The sequence below is a fragment of the Cyanistes caeruleus genome, chromosome 6, assembly GCF_971803275.1.
Source record: "Cyanistes caeruleus chromosome 6, bCyaCae1.hap1.1, whole genome shotgun sequence".
Classification (NCBI taxonomy): domain Eukaryota; kingdom Metazoa; phylum Chordata; class Aves; order Passeriformes; family Paridae; genus Cyanistes; species Cyanistes caeruleus.
Genome location: NC_141706.1, coordinates 29,623,574 through 29,643,832, shown reverse-complemented (window position 1 = coordinate 29,643,832; position 20,259 = coordinate 29,623,574). Strand labels below are relative to the sequence as shown.

General features: G+C 37.5%; 2 protein-coding genes across 2 annotated transcripts in view; one reads left to right on the top strand and one right to left on the bottom strand.

Moving 5' to 3' along the window:
• MYBPC3 (myosin binding protein C3) overlaps window positions 1–11,383 on the bottom strand; it is a 61,414-nt gene extending 50,031 nt beyond the window's left edge. Inside the window, exons 1-3 of the mRNA XM_086893998.1 lie at window positions 11,281–11,383; window positions 2,102–2,368; window positions 72–167 (exon numbers count right to left, since the gene is read on the bottom strand). Of these exons, the coding sequence (XP_086750124.1) occupies window positions 72–167; window positions 2,102–2,368; window positions 11,281–11,305 (388 nt within the window). The 5' untranslated portion in view covers window positions 11,306–11,383. The remainder of the gene's footprint in view (window positions 1–71; window positions 168–2,101; window positions 2,369–11,280) is intronic.
• The window catches only part of SLC39A13 (solute carrier family 39 member 13), a 126,370-nt gene that overhangs the window by 34,573 nt on the left and 71,538 nt on the right, over window positions 1–20,259 (top strand). The window contains exon 2 of the mRNA XM_086893996.1: window positions 18,797–18,983. The gene's annotated coding sequence lies outside the window, so the exon portion shown is untranslated. The remainder of the gene's footprint in view (window positions 1–18,796; window positions 18,984–20,259) is intronic.

The window sequence follows — 20,259 nt, the reverse complement described above, 5'->3', positions numbered from 1 at the left end:
AGGAGATTCTGTGCATGTTCTTCCCTTCTGCTAATAAACCAGACTTGCTGACAACATTAATTGTCTATTACCTTCTGTGTTTTGGCTGCTTTCTGCTGGTGGGACAGGTGACCCTGAGGCAGCTGGGGCTGGAACCTCTTCTGCAGGAGTGACTGTCTCACTCTTTTCTGGAAATGAATGTAAGCCAAGATTAGAGAAAGTCATATTTCCTCTTTCCTTCTGAAGAAATTTTGCAAAAGAACAGCCTTTGATATATGTTAGGAAATGCAGAGAAATTAGCTGTTGTTTCCTAGAGCTTAGAGGATGTGCTGGAAACAAGGGCCCACTGAAGCTGGATGATGAGGCTTGTTCTGTTGCGGAGCTTAAAAAGAGCTGATGCCTGGTTTTCTAAATTCTATAGTCTTGATGTGTAGAAACATGTCAGCTGATGAATAATGCTATTATTTGTTGCAAACATCAGTAGTCTAAACAGAAAAAAAAATAATGAAAAATTATGTAATTATTATCTTTGTAAACAGTTTGCTTAATCATGAAATTTTGTTTAACAGTACTGCTGGAATGTAATGTTACAAAGGCTATTGTTGTTGAGCTTGGAAAAAGCTCTAGACTCTGCTAGTAAACAATGTGGATAAAGTATTTAAAAAATCCATCTGTAATTTCTTCCCCTGGCTTATGGAAGTTTGTATCCTCTCAATTAAACCATGACCTCAGAGACAAATTCAGGCAAATGCATTTGGCACAATGGAGAAGACAGAATTGTCTGAAAATTGAGTAGGAGTGAGCAACTGGAGCAGATGGAGGGAGGTAGAATTTCTTGAAATAGATCAGTTGCAGCAAGATATTTTTTTCCCCCGTAGGTAGTGGAGCCACTTCCAAATAATAATGGGCAATCCAGTTACTCTGTAACATAACATACTCCACTATGCTCCAGAGCATTATTTGCAAGTTATCTGCCTTTAGCAGGATCTAATGGAACCAACCTGAAAGACAGTGAGGAAAATATAATGAGTACAATATGGACCAGTTTGCTTTCAGGATGAGACAGTCAGCAGGACCATATTTCTGCATGCTCTGACAGCTGCCAAGTTGTTCTAATCTATACCAGGATTTCTCCTTACACATAATCTGCCATGCCATGTCTTTGCATATGGAACAGGACACCTTGACTCGTGTTAAACATTCCCCAGTTTCTTTTCAGCTGACCAGAAGGTCTCACAAGGTCTCATCATGTTGCTGGAACAGTGATAACAAAGAAAAGGAAGTGATATAAACAACCTGAGTTAGAGGCTTTTCATCAAGTTAAAAAGCAAAAAGTCAAATACCAGAAGTGGTAAATGGATACAATTTTGGAGGGGAAAAAGGGATCTGGAAGGTCAATATGCTTCAAGAAATGAGTGATTTCATCTATCCTAAGCATCTTCAGATATTTTTTTATGAGAAAATTCCAGGAAATTTGACTCTTTAGATTTATTCCCAGGAAAAGCCTGGGAAAGTTTTTGAAACTTCCATGTAACTGGTCTTTTAATGTGTACGAAGGTAGTAATAATGGGAGATATACAAATAGTACAAAGGTTAGTCTTCATATTCAAGCCTGTCTTGAAATACGCATTTTTCACAGCAGGAAATTTTGAGACAATTTTGGGAAATGTATGAGCTTCTAGAAACATTATAGTATAACTTGAAAAATATTTTGTCAATAGTTAAAATTTCGTATTTAAATTAAATTATTATAAGAAAATACCAGTCCTAAGATCAGGCATCTTATTTTAAGTTAGAGTGAGGGGTAGATTAACTTTGCTTTGATTTTCAGTTGTTAAGTGTAAAAGCTTGGCAGAATTCTAAAGCTGTGCATTGACATTTCCCCTAGGATCTCCTCTCTGTGGAATTCTGACACCTGGAAAGAGGTGTCTCAACCATAGGAAATGTATTCCTCAGCTTAGTATGAATTAGAAGCTTCAAATAATTGGGAAAAACACCTGTGTTGTTGGTAGAGAGATTTTAAAGTGTTAAAATAGGCTGATTTCCATGGGCCTTATTCATGAAGGTAGCATGTGGGACTGGAAATACTGATGAAACCAAAATTGTTTAGGAAATGCTGTACCTGGTTCCTTGACCTTGAGTTCAAATTTGACCTTGGAACTTCCAGCTATTACAGCATATGTCACATCATCTTCTTTTCCTACATTATTGATTATCAGTGAATGCTTGTTGCCTTCTGTCTTGATGACATATTTTTCACTTTCAGTAATTTCTGTGCCAGCTCGCTGCCATTTCACCTTGATGCCAGATTTTTCTGTCTCTGCTTCAAACACAGCTGTGTTTCCGGCTGTCACCTCTGCTGTCTTTGGCTTCTTGGTAAATGCAGAAACTAAAAAAAGAGAGAGGGCTCACAAAAATCTGTTTTGCGATTGTGGCGTATCTGGTGTAGTCAGCTGTTGTGGCTGTAGCAGCTGTCTCCTTTCTCTCCCATCTGCCCATGCAAGATATAAATTACAACACTTTCCACAGAGAAGTTGTGGAATTGTCTTTGAGTTTATCAAGTTCGGTGTCTCACTGAGATGCCATATCTCCTCCACATTGTCATGAAATAAAGTGGAATGGATAGCAAAGTCACCTCACTTTCTGTCTTCCTCTTTCTTTTCCCCCATATTGAGCTCTGATTTTTCACAACTGAAAGTTTTGACCTATGACAAGATGACATGGTATATATTCTTACAGATCTAGCTGTCTACATTAATTTGCCACGCACTTTTATCTAGAATTATTAATTTTGTCCTAACAGCTGCTTACTAGGGTTGTTACAGAGGACCAGGATTTGTTCTTCAACAACACTGCAGTTTGTGCAGTAACCTGTATTAGTGCCCTAATACACCACAATAAATTGAAAGTTCATCTTTTGTCCTTCTGTTTTGACTGATGAAGGCTTTAGTGGAAAAGGATTCCCATTCCTATGATGACCCTTGTAATTTCATTCCAGCTAAAATGATACCAAGTGCTGTTCTTATTCAGAAGTTTACATTGGCATTAAAAGTTGGAGCACTTGCCTACATGACACTCAACAATTAGTTTTCTAATTACTTGCAAGGTAGATTAAAATATTTCCTCAATGTGTCAAGAAACACTTAGGAAGCTTATAAGGAGAATTAATGAAACTATTAATATATAGGGTGAACAAGTGTAAACCAAATGATGTTTTAATTCAAATGCAATCAAAGTAGTACAGCAGATTGGAAACTGTAAACAAGCAATGTATCATGATTTTGATATGTGAGTACTCTAATCTCTCTCAAGATTGGGTTTTAGTAAAGTAACTTACTTTACTAATTTATTTCACCTGTTTTATTTATTTATATTACTTCATCTTTATTTTCAATCAAGTTTTTCATTTCATGCTCGTGTTTTTGTCTTAAAAAAGTCTGGTATAGTTTGCTAAGTGCCATGAGCCATGCACATGTGTAAAAATACAAGCAATTAACATTCTGATTCATGCACTGCATGTTTTTTTTGTGCATCATTCTGCCATCTTTCTATTGACTCACCCCTCTATAACTACATTTTTATAAAATACTAGTAATTTCATCACATCTAATTTTATCAGTCACCTCTGTGGTAAATTGTCTTTGGCTCTCCTCCTCTGGCAGCCACAAGAACTCTTCCAACACGACAACAGTTATAATTAGCTTTGAAGTTTTAGTTCTGCTTTATAAAAATGAAAAGAACATGGCATGGAAATGTTTTAAAAGAAAAAGTTCATATTCATGTTCAAACAGGTGCTTTGGTTCATGTAAGTGGTATATGGTTAATAATACCATCTATTCTTTTTATAAAATTTCTATTCCTGTATGTATTCCTTATACCTTCAGACTGCATAATTCAGTTGATATTAGTGGAGTTACACCTGCAAAGATTTCATCTGATGGCTTTTGGTCTTTAGTCATAATATAATTAGTGCTTCTTGCATTGTTTTGCAAAGGATTTGAACCTCCTTAAGCATCAGTTAAAATATGAGCTACAAATACTTTTAGGATTTAGTAAATATTGAATTTTGCTTTTATTCATTATATAAAAACTAAAATTATATTTTTTCAATTTCTTTTTATTCCCCCCCAATTTTATATTTCTGATGAAAACACAATTTTAGTTTTCAAGGAGCCTAAAAAAGCCTTGACTGACCTTCTGTTTTATTCTTCTGCATGCTTTCCTTCCTTGTTAAAACTGTGGGAAATTTCCTCCGGGAGTGGAATGCTCCTGCATGCTTATAATTGAATTTTTTTCTAATCTGGTGTAATAGTTCTTTAAAAAATATAGTGCTTTGTAGAATACAGGATGATGTACTGTAGTGGCCTACAGCATGCTGCCTGTTACCAGTTGTGCACCTTTTGATACCGTATTGCACTTCCCTAAATAACACAGCAGGGCGTTCAGTGGTGCAGTGTGTCCTGAATAACGGCAGGAGGGTTTCTCTGCACTGCAGGCTGGACATGCACCATCCAAAAGACATGTAAATGTGGCCAGGCTACTCCACAGTGGGCAGGCAGGTCAGATCTGGGGCCCACTCACTAGCTGGCTCCTTTCCCTACCATTCTACAGACAAAGCAGTAAAGAGGCATGTTTTTAGTCATTAAGTGCTATTATCTTCACTCTTCTATTTAAGCACAAAAGAATCTATAAATATATTAATTACCTAACAGCAAAGTGATTTGTAAAGCTTCCAGCCTACAGTGTCAGGGTTTCATGACACACATACTTGGAAGTAACTCTGTGATCTGCTGCACACCCTGTAAAGTGATTAGGTTTCTTACATTTGCTTTGTAGATGACTCAACAAGAACAAAATTGTTGGTGAGAACACAGTGAGAAATCTCCACCACTACATAACATTTCTGGCTTTAGGAAATCTAAACACATATGCAGAAGTCTATAAGTAAGACTCCCTGTATTCCCTCCCCCCTTTCCTGCCAAAAGACTCACTTTAGTTCCAACTTAAAATGATTGTGAATATTTCTGGTAAGTACAGAATTGGAAAAGCCCAAAAACTCCCATGAGAACAAACGCCTGCAAGAACAGTTGCTGTGTACCCACTTTTCCACTGGTAAAGGAGACTTGAGTTTTAATTGAGCCTTTTTCCTGTACTTGAGATTCCAGCACTGTGGGGCAGTGTCCAGAGTGGCTTCTCTCTATCCAGCTGTATTCTCTTTCATCTTTCACTGCTCTTTTTGCAAGGCAAACTAAAGATGTAGGGCTGGAGATTTTACAGGAAATTACTTTGCTGCAGAAGAGAGATTGCTGAACAAGCACGTGAAGAGAATTCCATAATTTTTCCTTTTGGGGAAAAAAAAGGGGCTGCTTTACAGAATAAAGAGTTCAGTTATTCCCCACCCCTTCATTGTGGCTGCTACTTTAAGTAATGTTTAAATCCAAATTGACCGGAAGTTTTCTTTTTCTCATGCAGCTATACCAATCTAATTCAGGTATTTCCTCTTTAGGAATACTCCTGAACACCACCAACCAAAACTTCTGGTCTGTCCTGAGAACAACACTTTTGCCTGCTTTTATTAGAAACACATTCCCTATCTGACAATCTCTCTCTCTTCAATGTTTGGCTTCTACCCAGATACACCTCTCTGAGTTCTATATATCCATCCCATGCTCTAAACACTCTTCAATACGACCACCACCGTGAGGCTGTGGAAAACCCACTGACTGTGGCACCTCTTGGGTGATGCTGTGGAATGTGCCAGCCACTGACAGATCTCAGGCACTATCCTGTGTTTATCCAGGCTCCAGGTGCCTGTGCAGTGAGGAGCTGTGGGGCTGGGGCACCTGATGTCCTCTGCTGCCCACCATGTCAACTCTGATTCCTGACATGTTCTAACCCAGCCAGCACAAGGGGAGAGAAAAGAGACATTAGTACTAGCACACCATGGCAGTTCTGGAGAGAGGGCAGAGGCCCATGTGAGGTACCAGTGCTGATGAAGACAGAAAGTATTGAAGGTGCTCTGTGTGTGTGTGTGTGTGTGTTTAGCGGGGATGGAATTGGTGCTGCTGTGGGGATTTAATGGAGGGAGAGAAGGGGCACAAAGCTAATCAAAGAAAATGAGCCTAGGGCCACTTTGTACTGAGCCATTTTTCAACACTTCACCTCCCATAACCCAGGCTTCCTAATGACTTCTAACTTCCATGATGCAAACACACTCACATAATTTCTGAGTAACATAAACCAGCAAATTTTACCCCAGGCAGAAGAGGAAACAGCTGTATGTGGTCAGCAGTTATCTTGCAGAAACTTTTTGGTGGTTAAAGCTGCAGCTACCAGAACTTGCATCCTCTAAAACTCTTGAAACACCTGAAGAGGTACACATCAATCATAACACTATATATGTTACATGAGTTACAGCTTAATTTGTCAGTAATACAAACGTCTGTTTGGAGGCCTGTGATCAGATTGCATTTTGAAAATTTATTGGTAGGTCTTTCCATCCGGAGAATGAAGAAAAATAAAATACTTTTTTTTGGGACAAATTAAACTAGAATGAAATAATTTCAGTTCCAAAACTAACTTTCTGTAATAGTCCACTAAATAAAATAACAAAACTAATATTCTGCCTTCATTCTGCTCCCATTTATTCAATTTTCATACTAGCACTTTCACTCTTTCTCCTTTACTTTCTGACCTGCTTTGAAACAATATCTTTCTAACATCCATCATCAAACAAGTTTACTATCATGCTTCAAGTCTCTTTCATACTCTCCTATGCAAAACCCAAGAAATGGCTAAGCTACTACCGGGGTTTCTATCTATTGTACTAATAACTGTTTACTCTCTTGTTGAACTCTCCATCTATTTATTGGGCTTTTATTTTATGAGTGTTTGAGGCAGACACTGTTTTTCTGTTGTCTTTGTACAGCATTAAATTGTGAGTAGGTAGCTGCTAAGTATAAGCTAAGTATAAGCTGCTGTTGTGTCTCTAAAAAGAATAAAAAATAGTATTAGAAGCTAGAAAAGCAATTATTTCATTATTCAGAAAAAGTGGAGGTAAGGTGTATTTTAAAATAATGTTCAAATTACCAAAATAAATTCATTTGCTAGAAACATCCCCTGAATAATCTGGTTTAGAGTCACAAGCATAGGCTGAAAACCTATTCCTGATATACTGAAATTTCAAAGTATGTGTGAATTACGTGAAATGAAAGTGAGCAAGAAATGTGGATTTTTACAAGAGTGATTTTAACTACAGAGTGGTAGGGGAGAATGTGTGTTGGATGACATTTTCAGATGATATTTCTGCCTTTCTGAAATAAAACCTGTTAAAGGTATAAATTCTTGACGAGAATGTAATGTATCTGGTTGAATGCAGGTGCTAGAAATTACAGCAGAAATTTGTGATGAGTGAAATTAGGCAAAATAATCACATGTTTCTCCCACAAAGCTGAGTTATCTTACTGCACATTCTCTGTATTTGGTGTTACAATATGTATCGGTCAATATATTTAATATTACAAAAGTAGTATGAGCTTTTGGAATTCTTTAATTTGTTAAGTGTTCATGTTGAAAATTGATCTTTGCTTACACTTGGCATCTAGTTTTGCTTCTGTATCATTTGCTCCTCCATTGAGTCAAAAGCCAAACTGAGGATAAGCAGACTTCAGTAACGGAGCTTGTAAACTCCTTTCTGAGGAACTATATAAAGATGCTGCACATTCCTCCGTCAGGACCTAAGTGGCTTCTTGCAATTACAAGCCTAATCATTCCATGATCCAAAAGCTATTGAAAGACTCAATCTTATCATTCCTTGCCTGCTTCAGCAGCTGAGATTGCAAATTCCTGCAACATGAGCAGCAGGCGAGGAATAGTTGCACTAATCAGTCACCTCTCTCTCTATGCATCCACTGCACTTTCTGTAAAAGTCTCAGCTTGGTTTGAATCTTAACTTACCAAAGAGGAAACTATGGAATGAATTTAGGGTTTTTTCTGCATTCCTGTGGTGCATAGAAGTTTATTGCGTTAGTTTGTTGTGCTAGGTGCTTGTAAATGTGAAAGAATGATCTCATATTCAAACTAAAATTCTGTAGTTTAGTCTTCATTACTACTACTATTATTATTATTATTATTATTATTATTATTATTATTATTATTATTATTATTATTACCTCTGTGTACTTAAAAGTTATTTGTAAATTCCTGATGAAATTTCCTAATCAGAACTGCAAAATCTAGACTCCTCAATCTATAAAATATGTGAGTAGAAGTTGACTGATTTTCAGAGAAGGTGAGTAACATAGACTTCTCCTTTTCCAGCTATAATTATGCACACACTTCCCATTAAGTCCCGTTTATCTACTAAATTTGGTATTTTAAAAGTCAACTATTTCCTCTAATTGTCATAAAATATTGTTAGGGAAATGGTTGGGGTTTCTTTAACCTTTCTGAATTTTCAGAACGAAAAAAATGATCGAAATTTTCCAAATAGTGAGCTTTTGAACAAAGATTAACTGTGAAATCTTTAAATCAAAGTGAGAAGAACATAAGGTTTCTGCAACAGAATCCTGCAAAAATTGGTGCTTTTCAAAGTTTAATTGCTCTGACACTAAACTCTGACAGGTCTTACAAATTCTGTTGCTCTTGTGCATGGTGTAGATTTTCTAGAATGCTAAGACAGTTCTTTTGGCATTCTTGAAATAAGTACGGGAATGTTTTATCTTGAAGTATGTTAGTTGGGCAGTTTAAAGTGAAAAAATGTCTATTGGAAAATCTAATTCACCACTTCATTTAAAGTTTAATGGTTTATGCAATGATTTTTTAGTTTTTTTGGTGGGATTTTTGGGGAGTTTTGGTGGGTGGTTTTTCTGTTTATTTGGTTTTCTGGGTGGTTTTATTTTGTTGTTGTTTGCTTCATTTAACATGTTAAAAGGCCTGTTAAAACAGCAGCTATAAGCAGAATATCTCTGATCATTCTTTGACATTAATAATTTTATTTTGCTTATACACCAGATGCACAAATTTCAGTAATATAGACTAGGGACTTCTTTGGGCTCTTCAGTAATCTAACTATGGTGTGTGAAAGGCAGGAATTCTGATTTATCCAAGTATGATTTGCCCAGTGATTATTTGGCCCTCCTGAGCTGGTGCTCAACATTATCCCATCTTGAAATGGCTTGAACTGTATAAACAACATGAAATAGAAAACCAAAGGGATTAGTGTCTCCTGGGAGACTGAGAAGATCCTCTCCAAAAGTTATGGGGCATGTGAGTTGTTCTGTCTCGGACAGAGTGGGTAACAAGAGCTTTTCCTCCCCCTGCTGTGATAATCCCAGTGTTTGGTCTGGTTTGTTCATAAGAACTGTGTAGGACTAGTGATGTTAGACACCTGTTAGATTTCTCTGGAGAAATAAGCTGGAATAGAATTTCTCTTCACCATTAGCCAGCAAAAGTGGGTATCTTCACAGATTCATTGCCTTTCATCCACAGAGAATGAAAACGTTAATTAAAAGGCAATTAAACAATGAGAAATCAGAAGTCATAATGCCAAGGTGAACACACTTTCAAGTTTTGCCTGCTGTACTGCATTTCTTTTTGTCTGCATTCACAACAATTAGACATTTCAAAAAATTTAAAAATTGCGTGACTTTAAAAGCAGAATATGAGTATGATTTTCTCATTTTTGGGGTGATTACTGAACATTTGCAGCTTATATTTTCAAGTTTTTGTCTACAATTGCAGGATCTAAAATAGATATTTTTTTTTTATATATACAGTTATATACAATGAAATCTACTTTCATTAGAAATGGCAGCCTTATGAATATGAAATTATGTTATTTTTGTAATAAAATGGAAGGATTGTAACCACTGTTTCCTTAGGGTTATCATATAGAGGGAACACAAAGAATCTTGTTGGAGTTAACCATGCTTTAGTGCTTTGCAGCTTGTAATGGGAGAGGGTCTGGATGCATAATGGGTCTCCCTCTGGCAGTAGCTGATATAAAATATTTTGGTCAAATGAAGATTCTTCTTAACAAATTCTCCTTTTGTTATTGTGACCATAGGAGATTGTCTCATAGGCCAGACTGAGAGACCAAGAGTCTGCTCAGGCCTTTGCAAAGCACAAAGGCCATTATTAATAATTATTTATAAGCCTCCACAGCTGTCACTGGCTAACTCTGGAAAGTGCACATTATTATAAACAAGTGCACCTTGAATTGTACATTCAAGTAATGATGACTCTGGGTGTGCACTGGCAGCAGTGAAGTGAGAGCTCTAAAGTGGAGAATCCCAGATTTAGTACAAGTTTCTCCAGGCCTGACTAGTGAATATGTTCACACTTGAGAAACAATCATAAGTTCAGCTTTTGTCAGGGTTTTTTCCAAACTTCCTTGTGGACACAAAGTGCTCCTGAGGCATCTTTCTCTGCAGGTGTCCTGAAGTTCAACTGTCTCTACCTACCAGGTTCTCTTCCTTCTCAAAACACCAGATCCATTGCACTTGCACCCCATCCTAGGCCTCCTCTATGTGGGCAGCATCTGAGTGATTCCTTATTTAAAGATTTTAAATTAAAAAATTGAGATTCGTAAATCTGAAATACTTTCCTAGCATTTTTCTCCATAGCTCTGTGACCTTGGCATTCTGAAAAGTGCTGGTTATCTTCTGGCTCAAGGGGAAAGGATGAAGAAGGGCAAGGGAAAAAAAATTGCATGTATTCATCACAGTACAATGTTGCCTTTTTTTCCTAGAGTTCTGTTTTCAGTGGTAGAAAGAACTAGAAAGAATAAACTCCAAACCAGGTACTGTTTGCTTTCATTTCCACAGATATTTCGTTAACAATAAATACCATCAAATTTTGCCAATAGTGCTTCTACAAATTGTCAGGGGGAAAAAAACCCAAACCCAAAATAAAAGCAAGAGAGGTTTATGCTATTTATCTGTCCGAGAGAGACTACAAGGCTTAATTTTTTTATTTTTTTTCAGAGTCCTAAAGGTGACTAGGAAAGGAAATGAGAAATTAAAAGCACCTGAGAATTAAATGCATTTCATTTTTTTTTTTTTTTTCTCAGCCAAAGTCTCTTAAGAAAAACCTGTGGCTGAGGGTTATCAAAGCAGTTAGTGATTTCTCTGCAAGATAACTCAATATCTCTTACATTTATAACTTAATAAAATAAAGCTTCTTTTTCCCATCTATTTTATTTTTTCCTTTGAGGCATCTCATTTCTCTAGAATACATAATCTACTCACATTTTCCCCTGTCAGGCTGCTCTTAGTTTTGTCTGTCAGTTATGATCCTTACCTGTTTTCTTTACAGGCTCTGGCATCTTCACTTGGTTTCTGATGAGGCTCCCAATTGGGTCTGGAAAGCAGGGTGAGAGTTACACAGGAATGTGGCTGCAGGGCTTTTGAGACCCCCTAAAGAAGCACTCGATGGAAGCCCCCATCCTGCTCCTCCCCCTTGATCCCCCACTGTTGTCAACTACGGCACCTTATCAACTGCAGGACACACTTGACAGGCTACATCAGCTGGGATAAATATAGCCAAGTTCCAGGAGCCAGGGAGCTCGAGCCACCCAAGGCTGGCTACCACCGATCTGTTGGTATAAACCAGAGCACAATATGATGTTGCACATGCGTACAGTGCATTTGCTGGCTCCAGGCATGTACTGCATGAAGAATTCCAGCACTTCCATCTTTATAGCACATTCAGCAAACCAGATCTGATAGTTGCATCTCCTGTATGCTGGTTCCTGCTTACTCAAAGTGTCTATTTGCTTAATTCTTGCTACTTATTTCAGTTTTTGTTTTTGCATCATAATTGGGTCAGAGCTGATCAGCCCCTCAGAAACTGTTTTTCTTGTTTATTTTTTAGCTTTTCTACCCAAGACAGTAATTGTAAATTGTAACTGTGAACCTTAAGGAAAGAACTTTTTTTGCAGAGATGCTTACACATTACTGACATTTGCAGTCACAAGTAGAAAGCATGACACTACTTAAATAGTTTTAGTCCTCCCTCCCCATCCACCCACTTGATCCACAGCATACATTTCTTGATAACTACCAAGGGTTTTTTTCCTTCTTTTAAATATCGTTTTAAAAATAGTTCCAAGGTTCTGTTTTATATCACTAGAAGTTTCAATTTTGCTTAATCATATAGAAAAAATCTGGGGGAAAATCTTACTAGAAAATTATTCTTGTATGTATTCTTCATGCTCCAATCATTGCTTCTTATTTATTCATATATTTAGCATGTGGCAAAATAGTAACTGTGGACAATAACTCTTTTATTATCATGATGGATTATCAATTTTGAGTTTTAAACTTTATCAGAAAAATTCTGGAGGCCAACCATTTAACATATTTTAGCCACCACTAGGATTGACAAAAAAAAAACCCAACAAAATGAAGCTGCAGTTTTCATTTTTCCCTCCCAGATCTATTACCCTGTAAAAACTCATATTTAAAGGATTTCATCTTTTAGCACAGAGTCCAGAATAGACCAGTGTGCAAGCAGCTCATTAGTCACTGTACTCTGTCTCTTTCCCATCTGACTCTCTTGGTAGGCTGATAGGACAAATGTGAGCATGCAAGAAACACTGCTGACACCTCTCCTGATCTGGGGCCAAATACTTCCTCCCCTTCCCTTGAAACAATTTTTTATGGATGAATGAGGAAGATGGGCAGGGTGTTGCCTGTGTTTATTTTCCATTGCCTCTGCTTCTAGTGGAGGACAAATTACCATGATATGTATTTGACTACTATCTTGTGCCTGAGGTATTTCACTGGGAGTCAGGAAATCATGGCTGTTTGCTTTGACTTGAAATCTTACAAAGGGCTTGGGTCTCACTTCTTCCCCAAAATGAAACAGAGCTATGAGGATTTAATATGATGCAGGGAAATTATCCAAATCCAATAATACCTTTGCAGATTGTGTGATTTTTAATATTATTTAAAATAACATTTCAAATGTATTGCTATGTTCAAGACTGGGAAAAATGAATGCTTTGTCTGCTATTACACCTTAGGTTACCAGGTGGCAGCATTGTTGTAATAGTAATTTTTTTTCTAGCATGTTCTACATTACATTACATTGCATTACGTTACATTACATTATTTTACATTATATTACTTTACATTACATTACATTACATCATATTATATTATATTACTACTTTTAATAACAAAACTGCTGTGCAAATGAAATATGTAATTTAAATGGCTACACTAACCCAAAATAGATGTGTAGTGGGTTGTGATAACTACTTTCCAGTGCACTGCAACACTAGCAAGTGTGTGAAGTTTCATCCCGTATTCAAATGAAATTGATGTACAAGAACAGTGAAGCAACATGTAATAAATGTCTCAGGGCCTGTGCTTAAAAAAGCAAGAGGGAAAATTCTTCCTTGTCAGTATAATTATGCTGAAATTATTGTTCTGTGCTTCAGACAGTGGCTTTTGTCATGTAATTCAAAATTAAGTTCAAAATAACAGAAATTGGTGGCCTGCAGTGACAGGATGTGTGATTTTGGATAGCTGCACCATGGCTTACACATAGAAAACCAAGGATTTATTATTTATAGCCAAAGTTAACAGCATCTCCTTTTAAAAAGACTATCCAACTTCTTAGTAAAAGGCAACATAATTTACGTGCTTGTGACTCTGCCCAAATGTAGCTATCCAGGCATATATAGGTAGCTATATAGGCAGAAAGTCTATATATTACTTTTCTATTTTGGGCTTTTCCTGGTAGTTTCTGTCATGCCATTTAATTTCTTGTCTCTATTTCTGTATATTTTCTTCTCTGCCTCTTTGTTTTGTTTCATGAAAGTACCACCTCCTCGGTGGTTCGGCAGTTTCTGAGGACAAGGCAGTAAAATTTCCTCAGTGGCTGGAGATTTACTGCTGTGAATGGTGGGACAGCTGAGGGGGCTCAGTGCAGAGCACAGGCCCAGCAGGACTCATCCACTGGAGCACTCATAGAATCATAGAATATCCTGAGCTGGAAGGAATTCCACAAGGATCATTGAGTCCAACTCCTGACTTTGCACGGGACAAGCCCCAGTACTCACACCACGTACCTGAGGGCATTGTCCAAGTGTTTCTTGGGTCCTGCTGTGACTTTCCTGGAGTTCTGTTCTAGTGCCCAGCCACCCTCTGGGTGAAGAGTCTGTTCCCAATACCCAGCCTAAACCTCACTGTTTCCTTTGAGTTTTCGAATCACAAAGTGCTGGTGTCTACAGTGCAAAACCACTTGATGTTACTGACAGAACTTGAGTTTACAGAGATTTAGGAGATGATGATAGTAAAAGATTTTAAAATCATAGAAAATTTGGGGAATTAGAAAGAAAGTTAGGCTTGGCAAGCTCTGGGAAAAGTGTTAAAAGTAGGCCTTGGAAAATGTTAGGCCTTGTGCTTGCTAAGATCATGTGAAACTGCACCTGTGCAGTCAGTATATGATAAATGATATAATTGTTAGATGTGATTAGGTACAATTATTGTTTAAAGAATCATGAGACACTATGTTAGGGGTTTGAGGAGAATCATGAGAAATCCATGCTTGGGTAAAATCAATGCATACAATAGAGCAATGTAAATTTAATAGTTGATATGAAAGTTATATAATGATAGAGTATAAAAACATGTTCAACTAAAAAAAAAAACTTGGTTCAAAACCAAGTCAGGTCAGATTTGGGTATGTGTACCCCTGACACCCAGAGCTCTTAATAAAGCACCTTCATATAATCATTCTGTGATTTTGTGTGCTCCTGAACGCTAACAATTCGGGTAATTCTGGTCCTGCTTATTTGAGCTTCCCTCTGTGCTACCATTTTGTATCCCTACTCTTTGCACTCCATATTTGAGTTCTTTCTGTATATTTGACAGCAACTTGCTTTCATTTCAGGGATGTTCTTTTAACTGGCTTGATGATAAACATTCTGAGTTGCTGCATATTCTAGACTGTGGGGGGGAAAAATGCAAGCTGCATATGCTCAGTGAGAACTTTTTACATTTCATCCTCCAAAGAAGTTTTGTTTGTGTCAATGAGGTCCATTGCAGGGGTCAGCAGAGTTTTCTCTGCATTTATCTCTGGCCTAATGAGGGACTTGGACTTAATCCACATGCTTGAACTAAAAGCAAACAGCTTTGTGTCCTGTGCTCCAAACATTACCTCCCTCAGGCACACCAGAATAAAGGGGAGAACTAGCAGGGTTGGGGGGAAAATAGTTGAAATTCAAGAGGGGGAAGGGATCACACCAAGTTGAGTGGGAGGAGGAAATAAAAATGTGTGAAGAAAGGGCATGGATGGGGGGAGGAAAATTGTTTTTCCTAGGTAATATGGGAGGGATTTGAAATAGATTCTCAAAGGACAAGAGTATCAGATGGGGAGCTGGGATAGAAATGGGGCAGAGGGAAGAGAACTGGTGATAAGACTGAAACTGTAAGAGGATGTGGGATGGGAAAACTATAAATGCTGAACAAATACATTGGAATTGAGAACCACTCACATAAAGAGAAGCTGGAGGCATATGTGAGAAAAGCTGGCCAGAGAGGAAGCAATAAACTAGCTGGGCAAAAGTTGAAAATGGACTCTGAGAATAAAGCAGTAGGAATCTACTAAATATGGAGGCATCTGTTGGCTGAATCTAGGCATGGAGAAAATCTGAACAAAGAGCTGGGAATTGATAGCTCAAGCTAGCAGAGAAAGGAACGTACAGTGTGGGTGAGCAGGAAAAAATGGGAGAGGGAATATCTAGAGAAGAAATCTAAAATTATGTTTCTGAAAGCAGACACCCAAAACTCATAAATTTAGTTAGGTAAATCTAAAAGAACCCAAACTGATTTGTATATGCAAATGCCCAGCTCAGCACCCAAACATTTTTCACTTTGCATAAGGCAGAGGAATTGAAGCATTCTGCACAAAGGCACCAGTGGTCCAGGGGCTTCTTATATTGAGAGCGCTGCTGCTCTGCTGCTGGGGAGTTAAAACAAGCTCAGAGGGAGCCCTTAAGGCACAGAAACTGCATTCCTTCCTACCACAAAGCCGCTTCCCCAATCCTTTGCATAACCTTGGTCTCCCCAATACCTCCTCCCACCCTTCTTTCTCCTCCACCACCTCCTGCTAGCCTTATCTGCTCCACCACATCCTCATTCCTCTCCTGTCCATAGACTGCTCTGCCCATTCTCACGTACTGCTTTGGCTCCCCAATAGCAAAAGGTAACACTGTGGGGAACTAAAGGCATGAAGAAGGAGGATGTGGCTGGATGAGTGGAGAGAATGGAAAGAAACACAGAATGGAAAGAAAGTTGCCCTGAAAAACCTGATCTAATAGGCCTGCTTCAGGTAGGGGTTTGGATGGGGTGACCTCCAAACGTCCCTTCCAACCCAGGTTGCTCTGTGATCCCGTGTGCTGATGTGAGGTGTTGGGCTGAGGCAGACATAGATGAGTTATGAGTGAGGAAATGAGGAAGAATATCTCAGCCTACTGATGTTTTCATGTTCTTTGGAAGAAGTTCACGTTCCCCAGCTCTTGGAATAGGACTCTGATTATTTGGTTTATATACAGACCTCTCTAATAGCACAAGCTCAACTGAATTGCAGCGTGCAAATTTGTTAGAGAAAGGTGAAACTTGGTGAAGTTTTAGCTGCTGGCACAGTTGCTTTAAAGAGCAAGCTTTTTGTCTGCTTTGCTGTAATATATTAGTGGTTCATTACTGTAGCGTTTTTATTACAAGCACTACATTTTTAGTGTTTTAGGTATATGGGTATGCAAAACTATGTAAATCTGATTTGGGCATTTCTTAGAGCAAGGGAAGGTGGTGAGATAGCAAGTTAACACACAAAATAAATTAGAAATAAATGCAAATTCTTGGAATTGGTACCACAGTCTGTGTCATATCATAGTCTTTCCTATACATTTTCAATACCCAAGTGTGGGATTTCCGTTGCAAACATGCTGTTCTGGGCATTCTCAAATAAAAATGCTTATTGTGTTGTCATCAGTAATAAAGCCTTTGCTATGAATTTACAATGTGGAGCTAGAGCACAAGGAAAATTTCAAGCAACAGTATAAATAGACTGAATTGATCTGTCATTGTTATGAAGCTGGTACTATACTTCAAATTAAACTCAATGATTATGAAGTGAATTTTGTTGTGTGGAGATTTGAATGAGGGAGGAAAAAATGGAAAGAAATGGAAGAAAGGCAAAGAGATTGAGTGATACAAATAGAAAAATAAACTGAGGCAAAAGGCTTACTGAGGAAAAGAAACCTGGCAATGTATAGAGCCTAAGCCCTGTTGTAATCACAAGTGAAGACAAACACAGATTATAAGACTCTGTCAGTGTATGAATCTTGAAATGAGGGTATAGAGAGAAAATTTCATGGAGGAGACAAGAAATCTCAAGCAGATATATTAGGATGTCATACTACCACTGTAAATTATTATAAGCAGATTATCAGTATAGCCAGTGAATTTTTTATAACTTTGATGCCTCTGATGTACAGCTAGAGGGAGTTTAATACATTGTAGGAGCAGTTCAGTATTTTGAATTTAGCTCACTGATAGTTTTCTGAATAATTTTTCCATGAGAGTTGATTAGGAACTATTCAGCAGTGAATAAAGCTGACTTTTAAAGCAGGCTGTAAAGGGCCAAATATAATCTGAATAACCAGCTGTAGTATGAACACTTGCTTTGAAAGAGGATTGATGATATCTAATAGCAGTGGGGCTGCAAAATGTTTCAATGAACTTGTTCTAGTCATGGGTCATCTCTCCAAATAATGATCCCCCCCAACCTTTCTCGAGCACATCTGCCTGTCTAGTACTTTGGCCACCTTCAGAGAGAACAGAATGCTTGCTCCTCTGTAATTTTGCAGAACCTGTGATTTAGTCATATTCATTTTGGTATTTTTGTCTAAAACAGCCGAAGAGCTCCTGCTTGCACGTGCATCTGAATGGGGATAATTCAGATTGCTTAGACAGCCTAGTGTCCCGAGCACTTGGATTGTGTGGCAGACAAACAGTACTCTGGCAGAGAAGTATCATCATTTGGTCTCCTTCACAGCTGCAACACATGGTTATTCACTCTTTATGCCACAGATGAAAAACCTAACCAGAAGCAGATGGGGAGTGAATATTTTTAGAAACAGTACTTCAAAGCATTAACAAGAGGAAGAGAAAAAGTTTTCAGCTTTGGAGATAAAATTTTAAACTTTCTTGCTAAAGAATATTCAATATTACTTTAAAAAAAATTAAATTATTAATAATACTCTTCCCCAAAATATTTTTCTCAGATTCTTCTATTTCCATGTTTCTTGTGGTCAAAATCAGTGTAAAATGCAAATTATTTAATTCAAGTAGTTGCTCTAAAGTAACATTTTATAGTAATGCATAATGCTCAAATAGCTCATTTCAAGGTTCATGTTGTTTCTGTTTGAATGTTTATTTTAATTTTGTATTATTTTTCCAGCATCTAATAGGATTTTATGCAAGACTTGCTAGGGAAAGGGAAAAATAGGTCTCATAGATCTTAGAAAGCTTTTTGGTAAGCTTGAAATGGTTTTTGCGATATCCTAAGCATCTCCACAATTAACTCACCAGTTGGCTCTTTTCTGTTATCATAGTTCTCCTGCAAGAGGAAATGATCCTTCTCCTCCAAACTACAGTGTCAGAGAAGGATCAGTTCTGCTTTTGAAGCTGTGTTTTTGATAAAGATATTTTTATGAAGAGATGAATTATTAGTTTACTTTTCTTGAATATCAGGTCTGCAAGTCTGATGAGTGCAAATGTCTTTAATCTCTTTTTAATTCCAGGCCAGCAGTGGTGAGTCCTCATCAGCACCAAGCAGAGAAGTCCTGAGTTTCTGACTCAGCGAGAAGGAACCTTAATTGTGTCAGTGTTTGGTGTTGCTCTAGTCTTCTGAGAGCTGTCTTCAACATCTTCAGCTTCCATCCTGAAACTTCAATATGGATGCAGATGGAAATATCCGAGTCTAATTTAGTGAGTATTACATTTTTTCCTACTGGAATTAAATCCTTCCAGTACAATTTTAGAAACAAAATGTCTTCTTATTTTGACTTATCCTCACCCTAAGTGAATGAAAAATATTTGACATGATCCTCAAAGCACAGTAACTAAAAGTTGGATTACAAAATTTTTAGAAGCATGAAAGATAACTCTGTTAATTTTTGGCACTGACTGATGTATTTATCATGTTCATGAACTGGGAATAAGAATTGGGAAGTAGTACTTTGTGATGTTTTTTAACCAGGATCTTCTTACTTGTTTGGCTCCAAAGAGGCACTGCAGGCCGTGATGTCACCAGATTTTTCACTTCCACAGTGTGAGATTGTTAGTGGAGATAACACTGACTGTGTTTAGATTTAATTTTGAGAACTCGGGTCTGTAAGAAGCTCATCACTTTCAACTATTTCTGGTTTCAGTGAGGAGCAAGCTCTGAAAAATTTCAAGTCATTTAGTGATATTTGGCAGCTTGTACTGCATTTCAATATTGTTAAAAACCCCCCACCCCCTTCTCTTCATTCTCCATATGCCTCATTTCACCTCATCTATTTTGGGAAAGTCATGATGATATTTCCTGATTTTTGAGTGATTTAAACCGTTGAGATATGTTAAATAATGTTAAAGTTAAAATGCTAATTTTCTAACTGTTGCTTGAATTTGGATTTATTTTCTGTGTTTAGATGTACTGGGTAAATTTACCATGGTGTCTCAGGTATTGAATTATCATTTATTTTGCATTTTGACTGTTATCTATACAGTGCAGTTGTTATTAGTTACTATTAATGGTTTTACAGTAGGGATTGAAATCCACAGTTAAAATGTTGAGACTGTTGTACTGAAATTCTGTAAAGATATGATCAAACACAACCTATTTCCAAGAAAGATTCATAAGCTAGAATCAAGGTATCACTGTGGGAGAAAGCAAGACAAAAGAACAGGAGCAGGAAAATAAGCAAAATCACAGAAGAACATGGTTAATTGTTCTAAAAGGGATGGGAGTACAAATGCAGTTCTTGGTATACATGACCAGAAAATGTTCAACTAGCAGGATTTTCGCTCAGGAAGAAACAGAGAGAAATATATATATATGTATGTATTTTTAAATTTCCTTCAGTACTGCAGTGTCTTTCACAGCAATGTATTTCACCTCTTACTTTTGTTACTGAGTTTGACACCACTGATGATGTCTCCAGGTAAATAAAAAAGTAGCCACAGTTGGATAAGGCCCTACAACCCCTTGCACCTTTTGTTC